The following is a 25,811-nucleotide window of genomic DNA, read 5'->3' as shown; positions in this document are numbered from 1 at the left end:
GACTCTTCTTCAGAAAAAACCCTTTTCTGAAGAAGGGTCTGGGCCCGAAACGTCAGCCTTCCTGCTCCTCTGATGCTGCTTGGCCTGCTGTGTTCATCCAGCTCTACACCTTGTTATCTCTGATAACCTTTCATATAAATGTTTCAAAATGTTACCTTCATTACCTCAATTACTTTTTGCCGTTCAACGAAATCAAACCAGTCACATGAAATAATAAGATTTAACAGAGCTGCCACATCACATTTTTCTGGCCCGCGTGTGTTGGCCTGTCCATGAGGCATGTAGACCTGCAGAAAACAAAACACTATCCATGATTTAACCGCAACTCAAAATAAATACATCAAATCATTATTTAAAAAAAAATTTAAATACAAAGCACAGGCAGCATGGTTAGTGCTCTTGTCTTATAGCACCACAGACCAGGGTTCGATTCCAACCCTACTGTGTGGAGTTTGCACATTCTCCCCACGTCTATGTGGGTTTCCTCCCAAAGTTCAAAGATGTGCAGGCTCGGTGGAACACCCATGGTAAATATGAGATTATAGGACAGGGTTGCTGGGATGGGAGAGTTGGTGCAGACTCAGTGGGCCAAATTGCCTTAGCTGCACTGTAGGGATTCTAGAATAGAATCAATGTAATTAGAAGCATAATTTGGGTAGGATATACCCATACTATAGCCTGAAGGTTAAATTATGAACTGAGCTATTTATTCTGTCACATACTTGAAAAAGAGACACACGTGAGCTAGCATTGATGAAGCAGGCTTTTTGGTGTTGAGAAATATAATTCTCACCAAGTTAATTTTAATGTACAATATTGAGAATGGCTTCCAGGATAGTGAGTTTTCCATCCTTTAAAAAAAAAAAAAATGCCCGTTTGCCTACACTATATCTTCATGAAGTTGCAATGTTGATCATACAATGAAGTACAGCAAGGAAGGCAGATTATACCAGATGAACTGAATACAGTGGGTGTACATTTATAGACAAATGAGTAAAAGCTTTAAATTTGCAATTGATATAAACTAAAGTAAGTACCGCATTGTCATCAATTACTCCATTCTGCTATCAATCATGACACTGACTTGTTACCAATGATTGGCTCACAATGAGAACGAACTAAACGGTAAATTACCTGATGTTAGGAGATGGAATTTTACCAAAATAGTCTTCCTACTCTGCAACAAGATTACAAAAATATTTTTGGGAAAAACATAGGTGGTTAAAACTTACCACGTACCTTGTTAACTCATAACAAAGGGCACATCCAGACTTTAGAAATCGAAGATAAAATATCATGGTTGAGGTTCAAGCACACTGCTTTAGTGCTGATGACAGAATGTGTATTCTGCTCATGTGGTTCATAATATGGGAAATCTTGATCGAGGTTAGTCCAGAATTTCAATTGTGCAAGAAAACAGGCACACAGGAACAGTGCAGTTACTTAAAGTAGCAAGTAATTTTTGGCTTATAGCCACAATATAATAAATGTAGCATTCAGTTTACACTACTCATGCTTTCCAGTGACCCCATATCTGTTTTGGAAGATTAGAAATATGGCATATCTTTAGTCATTTGAAAGAAGCCGTCAACTCTTAAAATGGGACGTGCACTAGCAAGAAGAAAAAAAATTTCTGTTGAGCATTTATAACACAAATGGGATAACATTAAGGTTTTCTAATATGTCTTGAGATCGCTGATGCAGGGAATAGATGGGAAAAGGGAGAGTCTGTAACCACCTGGGAGTAAAAACCCCCTATACAACAATGTCACTGCAATTGGGAAAAGATTGTACAGAATGACACTGCAAGAATCAGCCAAAAACAGTTGAGTTTTTTTTATATTTACATACAAATGGCTTGTGGATTTAAAGCATAGCTAGAAATAAACTGTTAAAGGCTGTCTAATCTTCGGCTGCTTTAGGGTTCAATGAATCACAATTCTGCTGATAGTAATACCCTTTAGTAAAAGTGATCCATGGTTCTTGAGTTAATTTGCCAACAATTTGACACTTGGACACTTGTACCAAGTATTGTGTCTCTGGAAGTATTGTCCACAATAACATTGAGGGGCCAAGGGAGAAAAGGGTCCTATTTACAAGGTTTCCGATAAGGCCAATCTTGTAGCATGTGAAACTGTAGAAATTCCAATGTGTACACTGACTAGTGACAGATGGTTTGTGGTGGACAGTAACTGAGAACCCCTGACCAATTTATAAACTAGGACATTGAGGAAAGGGAGCTTATTTGAATGTTCCATTTCATACCTTAATTTTGCTGCTGATGTGATGTCAAGTAAGGTAGATCATAACAAGCAGCAAGTCTCTTTGGGTGTTTGTAACAAACAAGGTACTGACTGCATTAAACAGCATGCATTTGCAAAACTTGCAACACAGATTCTAACATTATATGTGTTTTTGCATTCAGACAACATTTGCTGGATAATCCTGAATTGTGGTGTAATTATGCTGATAACCAATTTAAGATTGTCAGTTGGGCTGGCAGTGTGTAATGGAAGGTACATATATTAATACAGAGGGCTGTTCTTTGTAAACAAAGAACATGTACATACAATTTAAAGCACTCAAATATTGGAAAATAGTTTGAAACACAACGTTCTATGAACTTTTACCAGGACATCATGAATTATAAATGACTGGCTGTGAGACCAGAAGCCTAAGGTTTTGAGCTTTCTTTCACAATTTAGAGAGAGAAAAAGGGTACAAGAGAATCGATAAAACTTCCATCTCTACACAAATGTAAAATGACAGAATATTGTTTATTTCTTTGTGCAGCTACAGTTGAGACATTAGATATATACATCTTCATCAAATGCAATTAAATAATAAATTAAACCGATATCTGCTTGCCAGATTTGAATAATTTTATATTATCACTATATCCAATGGCAGAAGGAAAGGAAGGGAGGAAGGTGATTTTCATACAAAGGTAAGTCTTAGAACAAATTGAGAATATTTTGGGGATACACAGCAGGTTACATATGAAATAGGAACGAAACTGTAGACTTCTGGTTAGTGAGTCTGCAGGAGTAAGGCTGCCACTAGCCACTTCATGTTTTCATGGACACAGCTGTGGGGCTAGAAAAGACAGCCCTCTCTCGCAAGTCATGTGGGCTTTCTGTGACAGGAAGCTATGGACCACATTCTCTGGAACATCTGTTTACAGTGTGCAGCAGCTTGTGACAGACACTACACCATTCCTTAAAAACTGACACAGCTACAGCACAGTTTATGCCTGGCATCTTTGATTGTAACATTGTTGATGAGGTCAGTACGAGATGGCTTTGAGAAAGAATAGGAAGTCATTTATTCAGCATTGAAAGCAGAAAAAAAAAGACTGAGACATGGCAGCACTCAATCCAGAAAATTCTCCACCCGCCCCTCCGGATGCTGGGTAAAGTGATCCCCATTTCAGAGAAGTCGTTTCTTTTAAAAGCTCCCTGCAGCCTCAGACTGAGCTTTTAGTTGTGAAAGGCTTGGTCCACTGAAGGCTGTCCATAGAACGTAATTTAAGATTGTATGCAGTTTCAGGAGGGCCTTTCATACATATTACCACATAAACCTAGATCTCTCAATCAGTGTTAATTTTATTCTAAGTGCTCATCTTTACAGGTTTCACTGTACTTCAGAAAGTGGATTATAGCTGATAATTGTCCATAATTAAGCATATCACTGCTAATATGTGCACTTTTCAACTTGTCATCGTAATCTGGATCTACAGAAATTAATACAACTGCAAAAAAGTTGACTAACACTTTCAGCAAAATAAAAGCCAAGTTGGATTGGTTCATAAAAGTCACAGAAAGGAGCTGCATTTTGAAATAAGAACTAGAATGAACAATGTGTCTGCACAGTAGAGGTCCATGTTGTACGTATTGTATTTATCAATAAATATTCTGAATACAGTAACTGTTTATCACCTTTCTGTGTATAAAACTGAACATAAAACATACTTTTGCCACTTCCCAAGCCTGCTTTGGCCACAGTGGAGGAGAACAGTTGCCCCAGTATAACACATTGTTCTGATTTGTATGGTGCTTCAGAATTTCTGTCTTCCATTCTTCACATAAATCGCATGCCCCCTGAAACTAAAGAAAATTGTGTGTTGTAAGACATTGCATAAGTTAACAGTTTTTTAAAAAAAAAAAATCAGGAACATCAATTACAAAATCAAGAGATTTCTGAAATTGCAAAATTCCACAATTCAACTTCAGGTCAAGAGGTGAAAAATTGTTACACATGATGTAAGGCTAGTGTATACAGGTATTGCAAACAATTGCATGCTTTTAGCATTAACATGGGAACACCACCACTTGCAAATTCCCCTCGAAGGCACTCATGATCCTGACTTGGAAATATATCGCCATTCCTTCACTGTCATCGAGTCAAAATCCTGGAATTCCCTCCCTTAGGGCATTGTGGTCAACCTACAGTACATGTACTGAGCGGTTCAAGAAGGCAGCTCACCACCACCTTTTCAAGGGCACCTACGGACACGGCAATGAAATGCTGGCCAGCCAGTGGTGTCCACACTCACGAGTGAGTAAGAAAAAAAAAAATTACCAGCTGAAGTCCTGTGATATTGCATATGGGGAAATCAACATCAAACAAACATTCTCTTCAGGTGTAATTACTTTTTTTTTTTAAATTGACTGATGAGGGCGTCACTGGCTAGGGCAGCATTTATTGCCCATCTCTAATTGCCCAGAGGGCAGTTCAGAGCCAACCACGTTGCAGTGGTTCTGGAATCCCATGTAGACCAGAACTGGTAAGGATAGCAGTTTCCTTCCCTAAAGGACATTAGTGAACCAGATGGATTTTTGAGGATGGATTCATGGTTATCATTAGATGCTTAATTCCAGAGGTTTTTTAAATTGAATTCAAATTCCACCATTTGCTCTGGGCCCCCGGATTAACAGCCCAGCAATAATACCACAAGGCCATCAACTGTCCAGAATATCATACCAAGTTACTTTGAAACAGTGCATAATTGCTCTGGAATTCCTTCCCTACATCACTGTTTTAATAACCCATTTTTTTGAAAAGATATTCCTCAAAACCTATCTCTTTAAGCTTTTCTTCATCTGTCTTAATATCTCCTTACGAGGCTCAATGTCAATTTTTATTTGATAACATTTTTGAGAAAAGTTATGGTATGTTTCATAATGTTTAGACGCACTATATGAATGCAATTATTGTGTTCATTCAGGTCAGAGATATATCTGCACCAAAAGGCTTGATTTAAGAGCTTTGTACTTAGCGGTGCCAAGGTTTTAGTAGTAATCAAAAGGATTTGGTAGCTATTAAAAGCTTAGGTCCAACTGATGGATGGAAAGGTTAGTTTAGATTGTAAGAAATTCAGGCAGTCATGGCATACTGGTTGGGAATTTTTTTAAAAAGTTAGTTTGGAAATTATTCAAAGTTTGGGTCAGGTCATGGATTGCCAGAGAACAGGAGGCACTTAGAACATTTAACATAAATTTCTGACAACCTGAAATAGAGCAGTTTGTATTCACTTGCGGTACACATCACACATGAACATTTGGAACTCTGGAGATTAAATATTTAAAGCATTATGTAACACAGATGTGTTATATTAATATTACTCAGAACTGTGAAAAGTGGATTTTTTTCCAAGTTTTGTGGAAATATCTGCAGTGGCTTCTTTAAATGTCATCGCAATTTTGGGCTCAGTATCTAAGGAAATGATATATTGCATTTGAGGCAGTGTAGACGATGTTCACTAGGCTGATACCAGGTATGGAGGGACTATGTCATTAGGATAGGTTGAGCAGATTTGGGCCTGTACTTGTTGGAATATACAAGAATGAGAGGTGACCTTATTGAAGCATAAAAAATTCCAAGAGGTCTTTACAGGGTAGATGCAGAAAGTTTGTTTCCCTTTCTGGGAGACTCTAGGACCAGAGGACACAATCTCAGAATAAAGGGTTGCACATTTAAGACAGAAATGACGAAGAATTTCTTCTCTCAGGAGGGTAGTTACTCTGTGCAATTATTTACTGTAGAGGGCTGTTAAGGCTGGCTGAGTAAGTATATTCAAGACTGAGATAGATTTTTAATCACTAAGGGAATCAAAGAATTGGGGACAAGACAGGAAAGTGGTATTCAGGACTATCAGATCAGCCACAATCTTCCTGAATAGCAGAGCTGAAACGATAGGAGCAGAAGTAGACCATAGAGCCTATGTCATCTGGTTTTGCGGGAAGTTAAGTGTGGATATTGGAGGTCTTCTTTTATAAAATACTCTCTCCCTGCAAATCTGATAGCTGACAACTACTTGCCTTGCTGTAGATCACCACTGGGGCTGTTTTAAACAATGACTGGCTGGTTATGCGGTTATCTTATCTGGTTTAATTGGAAGAAAGCCCGTTAAGAAAAAGCTAACCAACTGATCACTCACATTACTGAAAGGAGAATCCTTTTGTAGAATTCAGGGTGAAACCTGTTTATTCTTTGAAAGATCTCTGAAGGTAAATCTCAAGATTGCATTTCCTGAGCACCATGCATCTGTACGACTTAGGAAACATCAATGCAAAACTACTGACTTGACAACATATGCCAGACCGTCAGCAACAGGCTCTAGAACATTCTACTCTTTATCCTTTCACTCAAAGGATAACTCATTAACCAAAGTATTTTCTTTAGAAAGCCACTCTCTGCACAGAAATGTATTTTTTTTTTCTCTTTTACAGAAGAGAATCTGCATTCACATTTGCCACTTTGGATGCATTTAGAGTTCGTGCTTCTATTTTACAGACTGTGTGCATTAACCTATTATTGTATCTTCACTGAATAGATGTTTTGATAAACTAATAAATAAGTAAGCAGGTTGATAGATCCTGTAGTTTCAAATCTGATATGTATCATTATCATAATAAATAACCAATTAAATATGTTATGTAAAATAAACCTTTTCCAATTAGGTTGTGGCCCATTGATTAATGGAACTAGAGTGGTTTAGATTTGTGTAATCCCCTCCCAAAATTTGATGACAGAGGACACTGTGATATTTTTTAATTCTTAAAATGTAGCTCATCAGATGAGATCGCCAAATGAAACCTGGATGTTGCTCATGCAAAGCCAGTCAATTGACAGAATTCATGAAGTATACATCTGTTTTTTTGAGGAGGCTTCTGTAGATTGAGGTGGCAAAAAGAGGCTTTTCCTGGTGCTTCTAGGTTTATTCTGAGGGTTACATGCAAAAGGTTTCAGATATCTACAAGCAACCTGGGGAGAATCGTCTTCTGACCCTCTTTTCTCAGAGGGTAGTCAATCTGTGAAAGTCTTTACTGCAGCACAAATACAAACACTAATAGAGTTCCACATTGTGTAAAACTAAAATGAGAAATAATGAGATTGTTGGGGCTGTTTTGAACAGTGATTGGCTTGGTGAAGTGCTGGTTTTATCAACATGGTGAACGAATTGGCAAGTTGATTGCTCCTGTATCTGAAAACTCTCTTGTTGAATTTAAGTTGAAAACTATTTGTTCTTTTGAAAGAATGATTTTGAAGGGAACAGCTCAAGATTGTATTTCCTAAGCAAGCTGAGTCTTCAAGATTTCAGAGACAACTGTACATGATTAGTGACTTAAGCACATGTACCAACAGACTATGGAACATTCTGTACTTTATTCTTTAGCCTCCAAGAATAACATCTTGGCCAAAGCACTTTTTTTTTTTTTAAAAAGCCAGTAAAGCAGAAAAATCTTTATTTCCTCTTTTCACAAGTGAATGAAGATAAGTTATGCTTACACTTTTGAAAGGATAGTACAAAGGATAGTCAATAGTTCAATTCCTGCTTGTTTCCTTATGGGCAAAAATATGCAGCTCCCTGGTCTTATTTATGATACAATGAGGAACATTACTTAAAGAGGTGATGGTGAAAGGCAACGGCAACATTCAAAGAATGCATAGGTGAACTATAACAATTGTTCATTGCTATCTGGCACAAAAATAAAATGGTAAAGATGGGTAAACCATGATTTACAAAGGAAATTAGAGACAGCATTAGATCCAAGTAGTAGGCATACAAACTGGCCAGCAAAAAAAACATCTGAGGAGTGGGAGTAGGTCAGAATTCAGCAAGGATTGATTCTGACTGTAAAAAGGTTCTACAGGTATGTGAAGATAAAAAGATTGATGGAGCCAAACGTAGGCCAGAAACAGATGAATTTTGTAGTGTGGAACAAAGAAATGGTCGACCAACTAAATACATATTTTGGTTCTGTCTTCACAAAGGAGGATACAATACCACACCAGAAATGTTGGGGAACATAAGGTTTAGTGAGAGCAAGGAGGTGAAGGAAATTAGTATAAGTAGAGAAATTGATGATATTGAAGGTCAATAAATCCTGAGGGCCTGATAATCTACATCCTAGAGTACTTAAGGAAGTAGTCCTATAAATAATGGATGTATTTGTGGGCATTGTCCAAGATTCTATAGACTCCAGAACAGTTCCCACAACTGGGGGACAACAGACATAACCCCTCTAATTAAAAAGGGAGGCAGAAAGGAAAGTGGGAATGATAGACCAGTCAGCTTGATGTCAGTAATGGAGAAAATGCTAGAGTCCATGATAAAAGGTTTTATAGTAGTGCACTTGGAAAGCAGTGGCAGGATCGGAAAGAGTCACCATGGATTTATGTAAGTGAAATGATATTTGGCAAATTTACTGGAAATCCTCAAGGATGGGACCAGTAGACTTGAGGGATAGCCAGTGGATGTGGTTTATTCAGACTTTCAGAAGGCTTTTGACAAAGCCCCGCATAAAGATTAAAGAAAAAATAAAGATAAACCACATGGGATTGGGTGGGGCAGGAGGAGAAGTTAGTGTGTTGACATGGATAGAAAACTGGTTGGAAATAAAGACAAAGAATGAATGTCTTTTTTCTGATTGGCAGGCAGTGAATTAGTGAGGTACCACAGAGATCATTGCTTGGACCCCAGCCATTCACAACACATATGAATGATTTAGTTGAGGGAACTAAACCTAATTCCTTCAAATTTGCAGATGACAAAGCTGGGTGGGAAGGTACGAGAAGGATTCAAACATGCTTATGTATTATTTGGACAAGCTTAGTGAGTGGACAAATGCATGGCAGATGCAGTATAATGTGGATAATTGTGAGGTTATCCACTTTGGTAGCAAAAACAGGAAGGCAGGTTATCTTCGCTTTAGAAGGAGTGCAGCAAAGGTTTACCAGACTGATTACTGGGATGGTGGGAGTGACATATGGGGAGAGACTGGATCCATTATATTCACTGGAGTTTAGAAGAATTGGGGGAGGAGATTCTTCATAGAAACCTATAAAATTCTAACAGGACTGGACTGGATAGATGCAGGAAGGATGTTCCCAATGGCGGGTGAGTCAAGAACCAGTAGTCACAGTCTAAGGATATGGGGTAAACCATTTACAACTGAGATGAAGAGAAATTTCTTCCCCCAGAGAGTGGTGAGCCAGTGAAATTTGCTACTGCAGAGAGCAGTTGAGGCCAAAATACTAAAACAGAAATTGCTGAAGAAACTCATCAGGTCTGTGGAGAGAAAGTAGAGTTGGGTCCAGTGATCCTTCAGAGACTAAAACACTATGATTTCAAGGAGTTGGATATAGCACCTGGGCCTAAAGGGATCAAAGAATATAGGGGAAAAGGGGGAAAATAGCCTATTGAGTTGAATGCTCAGCCATGATCATAACGGATGGTGGAGCAGAGTCAAAGGGCCGAATGGCCTACGTCTGCTCTTTTTTATCGTTTCTATTTTTACACGTTTTTTCAGAGGACCTATTTTCTTCTTTTTACATCTCGATCTTCACTTCACTACCATTAATAACCCCTTTCTCTCTGGGAACCCTTACAATCTGTTCCACTTGCTCCTTTTCTCCCTTTGTTAACAGTATGAAAAAATAATTTTCCATGCCATCCCAGTTCTTGCAGCTTTCTTGACTGCATTGACTGTGTGTTTGTGTGGGCATTTTGGGATATTTAGAAGGATACACATTTATTCTTCTATATAACTAACTTTTATTGCATATTAATTGAATAAGCTTTGTTTTGATAATAAACCAATATTTAAGAAACTGATTAATGGATCTTGTTGATTAATCTGATATAGATAAAGTACTTAATTGATTATCTTGGTAACTGGAAAAATGTAATTTTATGTTGTGACCCAATGAAGTGGTGGAACTATATCAACAATGCAACTACTTGGAACTAGGGGCAGCATGGTGGGTCAGTGGTTAGTACTACTGCCTCACAGCGCCAGGAACCTGGGTTTGATTCTACCCTCAGGCAACTGTCCATTCTCCGTGTCTGCGTGGGTTTCCTCTGGATACTCTGGTTCCTTCCTGCAGTCCAAAGATGTGCAGGCTAGGTGGACTGGCTGCGCTAAATTGCCCATAGTGTTCAGCGATGTGTAGATTAGATGGGTTACAGGGGACGTGTCTGGTTGGGATGCTCTGAGGGTCAGTGTGGACTTGTTGGGCCAAAGGGCCTGTTTCCACATTGTAGCGATTCTGTGAAACTACCAATGAAGTCAAAGCATCATGTCACAAACGACATCAAAGAACTCTCATAAAATTCATAACAGTGGGGGTTGAGAAAGCAACTCTTCAGTGGCAGTACTTATACTCAATACCTAGGAAGTCAATGGTCAATTTTGGGACTAATCACACTCCCGAGACATTGCTGCTTCGTGTCCATCATCCTGAGTAGAATCAGCTTCAAGCATGAACTCTACAAGGGTTCTTTGACAGTAACATCTTAGTCCACGAGCACTACCATCTAGAAGGATACAGGCAGCAGGAATATCACCACCACCGACATCCCTCCCAAGTCACTCATCATCCTGACATGGAAATGTATTGCCGTTCCTTCAGTGTTGCTGGGTCAAAATCCTAGAACTTCATGTCATGTAGATCTACGTATTCCAAATGGACAGCAATGGTTCAAGGCAGCAGTTCACCACCACCACCTTCTCAAGGGCAACTAGATGGGCAATAAGTGATGGACAATACACATCCCATGAATTAATTTTAAAAATTTCCCATCATGTCATAAGGGCCAAGAGTTCATCCGTTTGTTGATGACTCCAGTGTCAAGCTCTATTAATTACTTCTCTTGTAATGAATGGACGGGGCAGAGAAATGCAGAAACCAGACAACCCAGACTCTGACTGACAAGGTATCCAAATAACAAAGGGCAATTCATGAATAATCTCCAGGGACTACCCAGTCACCTTCCTGTGATGTTCAAATGGCACCATCCTAATATTTATATTGCCATTATAAACTTCCATGTTCACCATTATCGTGAAAATTGACAACATAAGTTTGTCATAATGTTACATCATCCTACTGCTTATATTGTTCCTTTAGTACAAGTGGTGGAAAGTATAATGTTAATGTTTAAATAGAAAGTTATGATAATGAGCATACTGTCAATATTGGAGACCACATTTCCATTGGACTCCTGAATCAATTTCTGTGGGTTTCTGGTCAACTCTGAAACTCATCCATAAACTCTCTTGAATCCACTTTGTTTGCACCAGTGTTCAAACCAGTACAATGGTGTGGCAATGCTCCAAACTGATTTTATCCACCTTGTTTAATCAGTCAACGTCATCCGATAATTGAATCTCACGTACTAACGATCACACTCTTTCCCGTTCACCTCCCAGCTGGACATCTTCCTTAACCTTTGTTCTGGGACCTGTGGAATTCTTTTCGTGTCCGTTTGCAGGTATGTCGGCCACTGACGAAGGTAAACTTACCTGTCCCCTCTCTCGGTCCTAGCAAAACTATGTCTCCAAATTTAGTTTAATTGAAGTTGCCCTCCCCCTATCGTAAAAATGCAACTTTACGGCAGAACGCCTATCCTTGATATATAATGATATATGCATACTGCGGTTTTATCCCGACAATCGGAAGTGGAAGCTTACTGAAAAGATTTGTAGTTATACATTCCCCATTCCCAACAGCGCCGGACAATATATCCCATTTCGAATCCCACGATACTGTACTGACGCTGGACACAGAATTACTTCAATGAAATATAAAGTACCAAACTTCATACTCAATAGGAAATAAAATACTTCAAAAAGTGCTAAAAGATGACGAAATAACGTTTTCGTTTTTGAAAGGATGGTACAAAACATACAGTTAATAGTTCAATTCCGGCTTGTTTCCTTGTTTACAAAGATACGTAGCTTCTGGGTTCTATTTACTCACTTTTGTTCCTTGCGGACGGCAAGAATTCTTGCAAATTTCTCGCCACAGCAACGAGTTAGCGTGAAGGAGAAATTGGTGGAATTTCTCCATTTCGCTGATAACAAAGCCAATCAGACAATTTCGAGTTTTCTGCAGACAGAGGCCCGCTTTAATCCAGTTTTTATATCCGTCGTCATTAAGACGAATACGTAGCTCCGACTGCATTCTTGCAAATGAAAAACAAATCAGTTTCAGACGGTGTTCAGCCTCCAATGTTCAATCCAAACTCACCACATTGGCTGCGTGCGCAGCCTGCCCGGTGAGCCACAAAATGCGGATTGCGAGCGCGAGGGAGTGTACTGAGAGCACCTCATTAAAAATAGGCTAACATTTCAACAACTTGCGATTCACCGGGTCTTCTGGCAGGACCCCAATCCGATGTTTGAGTCACTCAGCAGATGAGATGAAAATTAGCCCTCCCCATTTCTCCCTTCTTACGCTGTACGTTACCGCTCAGCCTGCCATCCTTGGTTTTTGTGCAATATGTTGTTCTTGTTCTTCTTTCTACTATGTCCCTCACATTTATTGATTTTATTTTACACACAATAAAAAACACACCAGGCACTGCAACTGAGCTTGGCGTGGAAGTGGGCCGAGTGTCTCAGTACAGGACATTGCGATTTCAAAAACGACAAAGTCACCACCTGACGAAGGAGCAGCGCTGTGATTTCAAATAAACCTTATGATTGCGTGTGACTTCTGATTTTGTCCACCCTAGTACCTCCACATCAAAACCAACAGTTCGAGATGATGGCTGCAACTGGAAATAAAAAAAAGTGCTGGCTAAAAGCAGTCTCCGATGCTGCTAGACCTACTAAGTTAACGTTTCAAGTTTGATATAACCTTTTTGGAAAAACGTAACCTTTATTGGAAAATGGAAATTCAGTGGATAACGTGGAAAATCAAGCGATTAGAGGTGGGGATTTAGGTACACACTGCCAAAAGTTAATATTTTTGTGCAACTTTGAAACTCTGTTTTGGTAATTTTGTGTTGAGGATTGTCATGGAAGTGCTAGTTGCAACTGAGATGTTCTCACATTTCCCTCCCAAGCGTTACTTTCCCAGTCCTTTGCTCTACAGGGTACATTTTCTCCTAATGTTGACTAGAGTTGTTGGTGATTTCTGTGTAGAAGTTTAAACAATCTCATCCTAGATAAGTGGATAAGCGGGGAGCTAATTAGTACAATGTTTGCCATGTGTAATGAATTCAAAATACTGCAGACAAAAATAATCATCAGTTATACACAGCAGCTGCTGGAAATTAGTTCTCAGAATGCAATAGATACCTGTTCAACAGTATTTAGTCTTATGAAAAACACCTGGTAACTTATGTCTTGTAATCAGTTCTGTCTACTTTAGATTATAGACTACTTTAATGTTATTTGGCTTCAGTGAATTTTGGGGAGTCTCCATTTCTTTGGAATGTCCCACATACTCTTGTCAACTTCTACTTTTAGATGCTGATGTGCCATAATCATCACTGTGTCTGCCTTCCTTATTTTATATACTTTATATTTTGTATACTTTATATAACCATTATCAAAACCCACATTGCTCTTAATTGCCCTCTGTTTCCTAATGCAATGTTTTTAAAAATGATTTTGATATCCCTCAAATTCATCTTCATATTCCATTTTTGCAGCTCCTAAAATCTATTTTATCACTAGTGGTTGTTTTTCATATCTCTCCATGGCACCAGGCTCTTTCTTTTTTTAAAAACACTTCTGGCTGCTTTCACTTTTAGTTTTATTTCATCCCTTGTCCTCTCTGCCAGCCACTGTTGTTTGTTTTCTTTGGCAAGTGGAGCTTTAGTCTCGCTGGTGTTTCGTTGGAACCTTGGAGATTCACAAACTAAGCACATTCCTCATCAGCCAAACTTTTACTGAACCAATTCATTACTGTTGCTGAACTCTAATTTTTGATTGCTTTATTGTATTTTTGTGATTCTGCAAGAAAAGTCTCTTTTATGCATGTTACTGCTGCGTTATCGCAAGTTGATTCAGGCAAAGATCAGTCAGGAATACTGCATTCAATTCTGGTCTCGCTGCTATAGGAAAGATGTTGTTAAACTTGAAACATTGCAGAAAAGATTTACAAGGATATCGCCAGGGTTGGAGGGTTTGACCTATGGGGAGGGGCTGAATAGGCTGGGGCAATTTTACCTGGAGCGTTGGAGGCTGAGGGGTGACCTCTATAGAGGTTAATAAAATCATGAGAGGCGTAGATAGGGTGAATACCAAAGGTCTTTTCTTCAGGGCAGTGGAGTCCAAAACTAGAGGCACAGGTTTAAGGTGAGAGGAGAAAGATTGGGATCGAAGGGGCAACATTTTCATGCAGAGGATGGTGTGTGTATGGTGGGCTGCCAGAGGAGGTGGAGGAGGCTGGTACAATTACAACATTTAAAAGGCACCTGGATGAGTATATGACTAGGAAGGGTTTAAGAGGGATACAGGCTAAATGCTGGCAAATGGCACTAGATTAATTTAGGTTATCTGGTCAGCATGGACGAATTGGACCAAAGGGTCTGTTTCTGTGCTGTACGACTGTATTCAGGAGCTTTAATATTGGTGCATGAGAAAAAGAAGCAACTTTTAGGATGGAGGACTGCGTTTGGCTGATGAATTGAACCAGCGTATTCCTTTGGTTGTTCCTAATAGGCAGAATACACATACTGCAGTCAAGTAGCAAATCTAGGCTAAGGGTGATCATTAAATTACTGTAGGTCAGAGAAAGAAATTCACTGACCTTATCTGAAGCGGCCTGTGTGTTCACAGCAGTGTTGTCTCAAAGGTCTTCTGAAAAGACACAGCAAGCTATTCCATTGTAACAAACTAATTTTATGTGAAAAAAATAATGAGACTGGATGGACAAACCGCATTGACCAAGGCACCAGAAATGACAATGGCAAACAACATCTGGAGGCTTCAGTCAAAATTGGGGAGCTGTATCACAGACCAGCGAAATAACATTCAGAACACAGTCATATGCACAAGGTCATACCTCATCCTTCTCCCCCTCTAATGCACCCTCCCCCACAAACCCTCGTTCCACCCTCTCCCCTTGCACCCATTCCCCGTCCTGTCCACATCCCCTATCCTCTCTGCCTGTCACCCTCTTTTCTTAATGTTGTTCCCCCTTCAGTCCACCTCCTCTGAAGCCCCAGCCCTCTGACATGTCTTCTGTCCTCTATCTTCCTCCATCCCCACCCCCTGTTGTTGCTGCCCTCCCTGCTTATCAGCAATTTCCATTCAAAATGTTTACAATGCATCAATTTTAGGAATATTTTTCTAAGACAGAACATTTCATTCTTCAAGGTAGATTGTCTGAATTATAATGCCATATGATATCATCTTTTATTTATTACTATCTCAAACTGCAAGTCTGTTCAAATTGGTTCATTACTCCCTGTTGTTCAAAAATGACATTCAGATACATTTGGTAACTTGAAATAACTGCAGAAATAAGAAGTTAGCAAGTTAAACACAAATATTTATTTTAAAATTGAGGTACACCAAAAGGAATAGCCATACAAATAAATATGGATACTTCTAAAAAGTGATTTGAAAAATTGTAATTTAAATGAAAACATCAACATTTAAGAACTGCTTCTGCTTTTACATTAGTCAATTTTAAATTTGAATAGATGTTGCTAAGGTGGGGAAGTATTATTAATTAAAATTGGGAACCACAGTTGACCAGTGGAGAATGACATTCAAACAGATGTTAAGAAAGTGAAAATCCATACCACATATTCATAGATTTGTGGGCAGCTGATGCTTTTTCATTTCTTTTGACCATGAAATCAAAGTTTTATTCCACTCTAAATGTCACATATATTACTTTCCTAATTTTTTTCCCCACAAAGTCTTATCTGCTGTATTTAAAAATAAAGAGTATAAAAGTTTTGTTCAGAAACAATTTTAAAAAATAGCAATTTTAGAATAGAACATTTTTTTAAAAATCGTACAAGATTTCCTAGAAAAATTTAGATTTTTTTCCTTCAATATATGCAAGATTTATTAGGGTCATTTTTCTGGGCAAAGAAAGGTATACAACAAAAAGTCATTCAATTAAAAAATGTAGATATTGAAAAAACCCATTTTATTGAAATTTTTCCATGAAAAGTGCTAACCATAATTTTCACAAGGATTTTAATTGTAAACAATAGTGGATTTCAGAGTTAGCAGCATAATTGTAGCATGAATTGATGCTTTTTCAACATCAGTTTGAATCTGGTGTCAAGTCAAGAGGATCTCCAGGTGTGTAACAATAATGTCATAGAATAGAATAAACTGCTAATCCCATTAAAATATTCTTGATCAGAAAACCAGGAAGTAAAACACATTTAACTTTTCACTATTCATTAAAAGCTTTACAGACCATAATAAATGATGGGACATACAAATAGGATTATGTAAAATCTGAAAGATCATAAATGAAATTTTAAAATTAGCAAATTGAAATTTTTATTATTACGGACAAATTTGACATAATACAAATATAATCATTTCTCAGGGACAATGAAGCAGTTTAGCAGTAATTATGGAATAGGTACGCCATTAAAAATCCAGTGACAGCTCATAACAAGGTGTAATTTTTCAAGATTAAAAATACTGAGACCACTGGTGCAAAACTTAAGTTTTTTTTTTCTATTTATTGGTTTTTACCTGATCGCAACCAGTTGGGGCAAGGGTTACGGGGCATATTTCTGCACTGAATTATACATGTGTAGATCCCAGCAGCTGTTGTCAATTTCAAAAGGAATGACAATAGTGAATGCCGAGTGTCATCTTCAAAAGTACTACCATATCATCTGGGCCAATATATTCAACACCTGAAAAAGTACTTTACATATGCTTCATGATGATCAAATTCTGTTCTTGCTGACAATCTTCCCCCATTACAAACAACAGCTCATTCAAAATGCTGCTGTCTGCACCCTCACCTCTATGGTCCCCTTTTAGTCAAGTTTGAATTTAGGTGGAACACAGAAGCTTGTGTCTGAAAATTTCTTTTTCCAGTCAAGGACTTTCTACACTTCGGTCCCTAATTTACTGTCGAGGATCACTTTGTCCTCACTTTCCTCTGCATTTAATATATAATTTTCTGTTTGCACATATTTTCTGCCAAAAGACAAGTATTACCTTCTCAGTGACATTTTGCTTTGTTCTTTTACCAACTACCTGTCACTTTTTTAATAGGCCCAGCAAATGCAGCATCTGTCTAAACATACCTTTCCACACTGTCATTGTCAAGGGATTCATACAGTACTTTCCCAATGAGACAGCAATTTGTATGTATACTGGATTTTATCAATTAAGGTGTTCCCCTGGGGAAAAAAAAAGGAAGACCAAAATGTCTTCAATGATGATTTTTCTTTATGAAAAATGATGATTTTTCTCAATGGCTTCATTTTCTTAGTGAATGTGATACCAAGCTCCTTGCCACTTTCCACTTAAACTTTCTGGCCAATTCTGTCTTTGGAATTTGATTTTCAGATAACAAAGTGAGCTCATCATTTTGTTCATCATTCCACTTCCACATGCCTTACCACATCATCCTGAATTCCTATGTCTCAAATGTCAGTATTTCTTGCCTATGTGGGTTTGTTAGTGAGTGTTGTCTCCCACGTCCACCCATGGCTTTTAATCTATTTGTTATTTTTAGAGGCACTCATCTTTAAGAGTTTCCAATTCTGAGGAAAGGCTCAGACCTGAAAAAAAGCTATCTTGTTCTCTTTGCAAATTCTGTATGACCTGCTGAGAGTTTCAGGTAGTTTTAGTTTCAGTTTGCCAGCATCTAGTGTTCTGTCTTGACTTTATTATCCAAATCCTTAACTTCAAAGTCACTCATAAATTTCCTCTATCCTTAGAAGCATTCTCCTACTTTTGTTGCTATGGTTAGTCTTCTGGAATACATTCCCCAGTTACTCCATCTTTGTCACCCACTGTCCTAAAGTTCTCTTCAATTGTCACCGCCCCAATCCAGAGCACTTCTTTCAAATCTCATACTTGATATCTACTGTGTGCATGTCACTCTGGAAAGGCAGGAATGTTTACAAGATGATATTCCATAGAAATAGAAATATAAATTTCAATTTGGTATCAAAATATATGGATACTTTACACCACCTAAAAAGTTGTCAGGTGAGCCACTTTCAGTAATAGGGACAAGTGATAACTATAGATCAAGTTTTTGTCAAAGACCAAGACAGAGTATCAATATGATCATTCCCAATAAGAACAGGAGCCAGGTCCATGATAAGCAATTTAATGCTCTAGAGGAAACGGTTGTAAATTGTGTTGATTGTTCATCCACCAACCAAGACTAATATGTTGCAACATGTGTCTCTGGGAAGGAGGTTGATGATGCTGACTCCAACAAGCATGTGGTGGGGAGAGTAGGATGGAGCAAAGAGAGGACACCAAGAATGGAGCATAGGACATTGAGATTGCTCCTCAAGGCAATCAAAAGTGCCACAATGGGTCAGTATGCTGAGAGACAAAAGAAATGACAGATTAGTTTGATTGAGGACTCAAGCCTGGGTTGAAAGGAAGAGAAGATAGTCTGATGACTAGTGATGATGGAAGTAAAGGGTTTTTTTGGGATGGAAACAAAAAACTAGGAAAGATGAAAGGTGGAGAGCTAAAGACATAGGGACTGAAAGGAGCACAACTTTCAAAGACAGTGGAAAAAGACTGAAAAATGGATTGTGTGTAGAATAGCAGGAATAAAGAAACAATGCTGAGATTGGAGAATGGGGCAAATTGACGATGTTGCTTAAAGCAAAAGCAACACAATGAACATCAAGCAATTCAGAGTTATCTTTAAGATACAATATGTCAGAGGTATCTAAAATAACTTCAATGGCTATGTTTAGAACAAAGAAATACAACTTTAAAAGTTTTAAAAAAAACTTGATAAGCAGCCTTTTAAACATCACCCCACCAAAATAAATTAATTGTTTTGGAGTTGTACCTATCAAAGTTGCCGTTAAGCAAGGTAGCAATGCAAATAAAACAGAAATACTTACCTTAACACGTGGAACATTTTCAGAAAAGACAATGAAGGGGGAAGTATTTATCAGAATTATGCAACCAAAATTGTGCTGTTGCATCTAACTGCACATATTATCAATGTTGTTTGAATAAGTTGTTACATGGTATGGTGGTTTTATTTGCTCGTTTATTAAATATTTCTGAGGCAATATGACCAAAGAACTCAAATTTTATGTAAAGATTTAAAGCAGTCATAATAAAATACAGCTCCATTAAAGTTTCACAATTTACAACAACCAATATAACAAATGAGTTTGAAAATTAATAAAACTCAAGCTATTATGTCAGAACATGTGAAAATTGACAGATTTGCATTCTCTAAAAAATATTCTTGGCATCATCATAATCTAATGATCTTCTTGTAAATACTATACTATGGTTAAATCTAAATCAACCAAACAGGAATTTTTTGGGATTTATATTTGTTTGAAATGCAGTTTATAAAATACACTATATAACAGCAGGTAAACAAAGTAATGAATGTATCTTCTAATGGAAGAAGTTCATCCCTGAAGAATAAATTATATCATGCTCTCAAGTCACATTGGAGCATGATTTTGATAATTAATTTTATTTTGCATCACATACTGTCCACCGAATGATGTTGTAATCAATCCTTTTCTCCACATGAAGGACACCCTAAGGCAGTCTGTAGTGTTACTGTCGACCCCCAGGGGGCAGTGTTAGATTTGCCATCAAATCCCTCACTGCTGCATAGATTGTGCAGTCACCTGAAAAATTAACAAGTTTTTTTTTAAAAAGTGGTGAGGTAAATAACCAAGTTCACTAGATTAAGATAACAATAAGTTTTTTGTTCTTTCATGGGATGTAGGCAACACTAGCTGCACTAGCATTTCTTCCCATCCCCAATTGTGCTTGGTAAAAGTGGTGGAGAGTCACCTTCTTCAACCTGAGCAGTGAACGCAGTGGAGATACATTCACAGTTAGAAAAGGAGTTTAGGATTTTTGACTCAGCAACAGTGAAGGAAAGGCAACTTATTTCAAAGTTAGTACAGTGTGTGGCTTGAAGGGGGATATGCAGGCGGTAGTGCTCCCATGCATAATCTGCTTATCTTTCCAAGTGGTAGAATTTGAGAATTTGGACGGTGCTATTGAAGGAGCTTTGGTGAGTTGTTGCAGTGTGCCAGTGGTGAAGGGAGTGAATGCTCAAAGTGTTAAGGTACCAATTTGTCCTGGATGGTGTTAAGCTTGAGTGTTGTTTTAACTTCACATAGAGGCAAGTGGGGAGTTTTTAAATATGCTTCTAACTAGTTTCTTGCAGATGGACAGGCTTCAAGGTGAGTTACACACTACAGTACTACCTACAGCTTACCTGTACAGTACTTTGTGGCCTCTAGTTAAGCTCCTGGTAATTTCCAGGGTGTTGCTGATAAAGGGTTCAATAATGGCAAAGAGACCTTGAGGTGTATTTTCCATAGTTCCTTGAAGGTGGAGTCACAAGTAGACAGGGTAGTCAAGATGGTGTTTGGTACGCATGCCTTTATTGTTCAGTGCATTGAATGTAGGAGTTGAGATGTCATGTTGCGGTTGTACAGGACATTGGTTAGGCCATTTTTGGAATAGTGTGTTCAATTCTGGTCTGCCTGCATTAGGAAGGAATTTGTGAAACTTGAAAGGGTTCAGAAAAGATTTGAGAATATTGCCAGGGTTGGAAAGTTTGAGCTATAGGGACAGGCTGAATAGGCTGGGGCTATTTTTTCTGGGGTGTTGGAGGTTGACCTTACAGAGGTGTATAAATCATGAGGGGCATGGATAGGGTGAATAGCCAAGGCCTTTTTCCCAGGGTGGGAGGAGCCCAAAACTTTGAGGGCGTAGATTTAAGGTTAGAGAGGGGAAAGATATAAAAGGGACCTTAGGGGCAACCTTTTCATGCAGAAGGTGGTGCAAGTATGGAATCAGCTGCCAGAGGAAGTGGTAGAGGCTGGTACAAATTACAACATTTAAAAGGCATCTGGATGGGTATATGAATAGGAAGGGTTGAGGGGGATACGGGCAAATATTGGCAAATGGGACTAGATTAATTTAAGATATCTGGTTAGACGCGTTGGGCTTTGGGTCTGTTTTCATGCTACGCAACTCTATGACTATGCCGTTTGAACATTACAGAGATAATTAGGTTTGTTTTGTACAGATGGTCATTGTCTGGCATTTTAGAATCATAGAATCCCTACAGTGTGGAAACAGGCCTTTTGGCTCAACAAGTCCACACCGATGCTCAGAGCATATCACCCAGACCCACCTCCTATAACCCACCTAATCTACACATCCCTGAATACTATGGGCAATTTAGCAATGGCCAATCCACCTAGCCTGCACATCTTTGGTTTGTGGGAGGAAACCAGAGCACCCGAAGGAAACCCACGCAGACACGGGGAGAATGTGCAAACTCCACACAGACAGTCACCTGAGGGTGGAATCGAACCCAGGGTGCCTGGTGCTGTGAGGCAGCAGTGCTAACCACTGTGCCACCGTGCCGACCCAAAGCATTTTCAAAGCTTGGCTGTAACTTGTGTTATGGAAGGTGTTATATACGTATACTATATTTTTGGGATTTAGATATTAAATCAGAAGTAAATAAATGCGGGTAAGTTCTGTGAAGGTTTATTTTAAGAAAGTCAATTTGAAACAGTGACTTAAATACATCAGTTCCAAGAAAAGACATGACTTCATTCCAGTTTTTGGGGGAACCCTCTTTGTATTAATGGATAAGATGCTTATGTCATTGGGTTTATGATAGAGAGTGAGCACATTAAGGTAATTTGTTTCCATTTGAACCTTTAGAATGGAAGGTTCAAAGTTGTTAGTTCAGAAGAGGTGTAGGCTAATGCTGTAGGGCCACTCATTCAAATCCCATTAAGGAAGTTCATGGAATTTATATTCTACTTAGAAATCTGGAACTAAAATCTAGTTTAGCAACGTTACCACTGCACCACCACCTTCATGGAACAAATACTGACAACAAACAGGCTTTTGTTTTAAGATGAAATGTACTCTTTAACATGTGATGCTTCATTGGGCAACATACTGGAAATCAAGGCCTGCTATTCCTGGACGTGTCACGCAAGTTCAAACGTTTTATCAAGGTATGCAGAGTCCCCAGTTTACTTGTTTGATAGACTCAGGCTAACAGAAAAAACAGACCAGGTTCCTGTACTTAACAAGAACTATTATAAATAAATAGATTCAATTACCACAGGTAAATAACCAAACACAACATATGACTCAAGCAGATAAACTCTAACCCTGTTCTAAAAAACCCCATACACAGAGTATCATAGACAGAAAGAAACAAATTGGCATTATAGGTGGATGAAATAAAATGCTGGAGAAACAGTTCAGTAGCACCAGTCCTCAGAATTTGATGTTCTTTTCCTTCAGATTATTGCACTCTGCACAGAAGGCAGAGTGGCATGAATAATGAAGTCTCTCACTAATTGGTTAAAACTAACACCTTGTAGCTACTGGTGGGAGCAAACAACAGAGTTTCTTTAGGAAAAGAGGGGACAGCTGATAACCTTTGGCATCCACAATAGCTACACAAGCCAGCAGCAATTTGTTGCTCTCTGAATCTTACTTTGTATACACATCTTGGTGCACGTTGTGTCCTTTTGCACCATTCCTCACTGTTTGCCAAGCAACAGTGGAAATATGATCCACAATAGAGTTAAGTAACTTGCTTTTTAAAAATAACAGTCCTTGGTTGAAAAACAGCCTTTTTCCCAATTCAATCAATCAAAAATAAAACCAAAAAAAGGGGGCTTCTCACTAAAATGTCAGGTACAGTTTTGCAGCAGTGCGGGAGAACCAAGATTTATCATACAAAAAACTTAACAAGCAAAAAAAAAAAAGGCTGGCCCAGAAATCTGAAGCAACACAGTACTGGATTCCATTTGGAGATCCAAAATTTGAACTCTCCTTTCCTTTATCCACCAGATAGCCATATAGGGAAGCTCTGGTAAGGTAAATTTGATTTACGAGCAAATTTAAAACTAAAAATATATCTTAGTTAATATTTACTGCATTTTGAAGGATACTTTAGTGCTTTTAGACAGGATATTCTCCAAAGCAGTGAACTAATGTTATTAGTCCAAACGTCAAATACAGCATTTAATCTTTGCAAAAGTGCTCTCTACACTGGCAGAAAATTTTTCACTAGTTCTCATATGAACTGTGGTCATCTTCTACAGAGATTTTAATTTTATTAGTCAATTAGTCCCAAAATTTGGGCCAATGTGCCTGTTAGAAACTGTCCAAACTCATTTCAAAATTGAATCTTAACAGCCAGTTGAGGATGAGATGAAAAGCAGAGAAGCAACATAGACATTGGTAACATGCCTGAGCTTACGTACAAAATCTAGATTTCTAAATAAAAACACTTTTCACTGTTCCAATATTGTTACATTTACTGTGGCTTTTTACATTTTGCGCACTTTGTAATAAATGATGAGATGATGGCAAACAAATATCCTGCAAAATGATTTTCTTTTGGTTTACCTTGTGGTGGCTGGTGCACCTCTGAAAACCTCCTCAAGATGTTGCTCACCATTGAGGCAGCTGCTCCAGACGTGTTCTGTGGCCTTGGAATATCAGCTTGCTGTGTTGCCCCTGTTGCCATATCGTAGACAATTGGCACAATTATGCTAATTGGTTCTTGTGGAACTGTTAGTCGCTGAGTGAGTTGCAGCTTTTGACAGGTTGGTTGGTTGGGTGAAAGGAACAGACAAAAGATGTGAGAGTGTGAAACTTTAGTTTCATAAACACATTTCAAAAACCAATTTAAGCATAATTTTCTTCCATTTATTTCAATAATAGCATCTGTATTGTGTTCATTATTTCACTTTTGAACTGCTTCTAGTATTGCATGGCATGAAATACAGACAGGTCATGTGCCTTGTTTTAATCATTCTTTTGCAGCTACACTAGATGATACAGCTAGGGATCTCCAACTTGGATTTTGGACATAAATATGCACAATACAATAATGTCAAATCTAACAACACCGAATATCAATGACAGTCCTCAAACAAATAAAAATTAGATGAATTTTGCACACTGATGACTGCACAATTGTGGCACATTTCAAAGTGGACTTTCTGTTAGTAAATACTCTTGAGTTTCTTGCTGAGAGTTGTGCTTACCATTAGCCAGAGACAAAAAAATGCATCAGTCAACTCTTAGAAAGTTACATGTTAAGATCAGCAATCACCATTGGTATAACTGAATATAGCATGTGAGAAAGGAGTTCACACCTTGAAACTGTATTATTAATTTACTGCAAGGACTGTAAAGGAATTCACGACTTGCATACAGAGAACAGAGAACAGACACCACTTTTGATAGTTAGGGGAGTATAAATGCTGACATGCATAAGTAGGGTCGCATGGCCTCTTTCTGTGCTGTACTTTTTTTTTGTGCATGTTGTCTTTGACATCAGCACATAGCAACGAAATTGCCACTAAACTGAAGTATTAGAATGGAGTTGTCCATACAAATCTCATTTCTGATATGAAACATGGATAGTTAATAAAAAGTGTACACTTAACATTCAACAGCTAGAAATATTTCAGCAAAGATACAATTACAACATGTTTCTTTTTAGATGGCAGATCAACATTACTAACTATGAAGTACCTGAATTTGCTGATGGCATCATTTCAAAAGCTATGATATTCAGTGATCAACTCTGTTGGGCTAGATAGGCTAGCATGAATGATGCAAGTTTATCAATGTAAATAGATTTTGTGGAGACCCAGTATAAGATAAAACAAAATAATGCAAAAAACAAAGGCATTACATGGACACACTGAAGATTCACTTGAAGCAATGCAAAATTAATTACTAATTTATAGGAAACATTAGCATCAGACACTAATAGTATGCCAAAGAACATTAAGTTGACACATTAGATCAGTTGAAAGGCCAGGTGCAACAGATAGATGAATCAACAATGATAGAGGAAATGAACAATAGAACACTTCTAGAAACAGGATACGTTAAACTTGATATGCAACAGTATCCATCACTTGTTATTCTGCATCACCTATGATGAACTTTGGTTCACTCTATTGTTGGTAGCAACATCCTTGAAGGACCATTGCGCGGACATGGACACACACACACACACACACACACACACACGTTTGCCTCCAGTCCCAACAGTCCCTTACATTTAATAAGTTACAATTTCATGATCTTCAACTCAGTACATTCCAACAAATAGGAGTGTACTACTTACAAAGAACAGCATCTTGGATTTCAGCACCACTGCAGGTGTTCCTGGAGGAGCTATTGGAGGAGCACTAGGTGGGATTGTCAAACAGAACTGCACGTTCCACCTTAGCTGAGTGGCTTGATCTGGAAACTGTTCACAACAAAACAAAGCGTGATTTATAGAAATGTTAAACCAAGGTGAAATTGGTTTTAAAA

At 38.3% G+C, this 25,811-nt stretch overlaps 2 protein-coding genes across 4 annotated transcripts in view; both read right to left on the bottom strand.

Annotated features, from left to right (window-relative positions):
• LOC109927788 (uncharacterized protein CXorf38) overlaps nt 1–13,099 on the bottom strand; it is a 37,430-nt gene extending 24,331 nt beyond the window's left edge. For 2 of the 3 annotated variants that reach the window (XM_020527804.2, XM_020527807.2), the window contains exons 1-3: nt 12,268–12,622; nt 3,972–4,106; nt 165–287 (exon numbers count right to left, since the gene is read on the bottom strand). In XM_020527804.2, the coding sequence (XP_020383393.1) occupies nt 165–287; nt 3,972–4,106; nt 12,268–12,471 (462 nt within the window). In that variant the 5' untranslated portion in view covers nt 12,472–12,622. The other variant, XM_048602722.1, reaches the window with a different exon arrangement.
• Nucleotides 13,100–16,273: 3,174 nt separating this feature from the next.
• The window catches only part of med14 (mediator complex subunit 14), a 110,571-nt gene continuing 101,033 nt past the window's right edge, over nt 16,274–25,811 (bottom strand). The window contains exons 29-31 of the mRNA XM_020527803.2: nt 25,621–25,746; nt 23,880–24,069; nt 16,274–20,095 (exon numbers count right to left, since the gene is read on the bottom strand). Of these exons, the coding sequence (XP_020383392.2) occupies nt 20,022–20,095; nt 23,880–24,069; nt 25,621–25,746 (390 nt within the window). The 3' untranslated portion in view covers nt 16,274–20,021. The remainder of the gene's footprint in view (nt 20,096–23,879; nt 24,070–25,620; nt 25,747–25,811) is intronic.

This window comes from Rhincodon typus, chromosome 11 (assembly GCF_021869965.1).
Source record: "Rhincodon typus isolate 14 chromosome 11, sRhiTyp1.1, whole genome shotgun sequence".
NCBI classification, from domain to species: Eukaryota; Metazoa; Chordata; class Chondrichthyes; order Orectolobiformes; family Rhincodontidae; genus Rhincodon; species Rhincodon typus.
The sequence above is the reverse complement of the archived record's forward strand: the minus strand, read 5'-3'. Positions and strand labels throughout refer to the sequence as shown.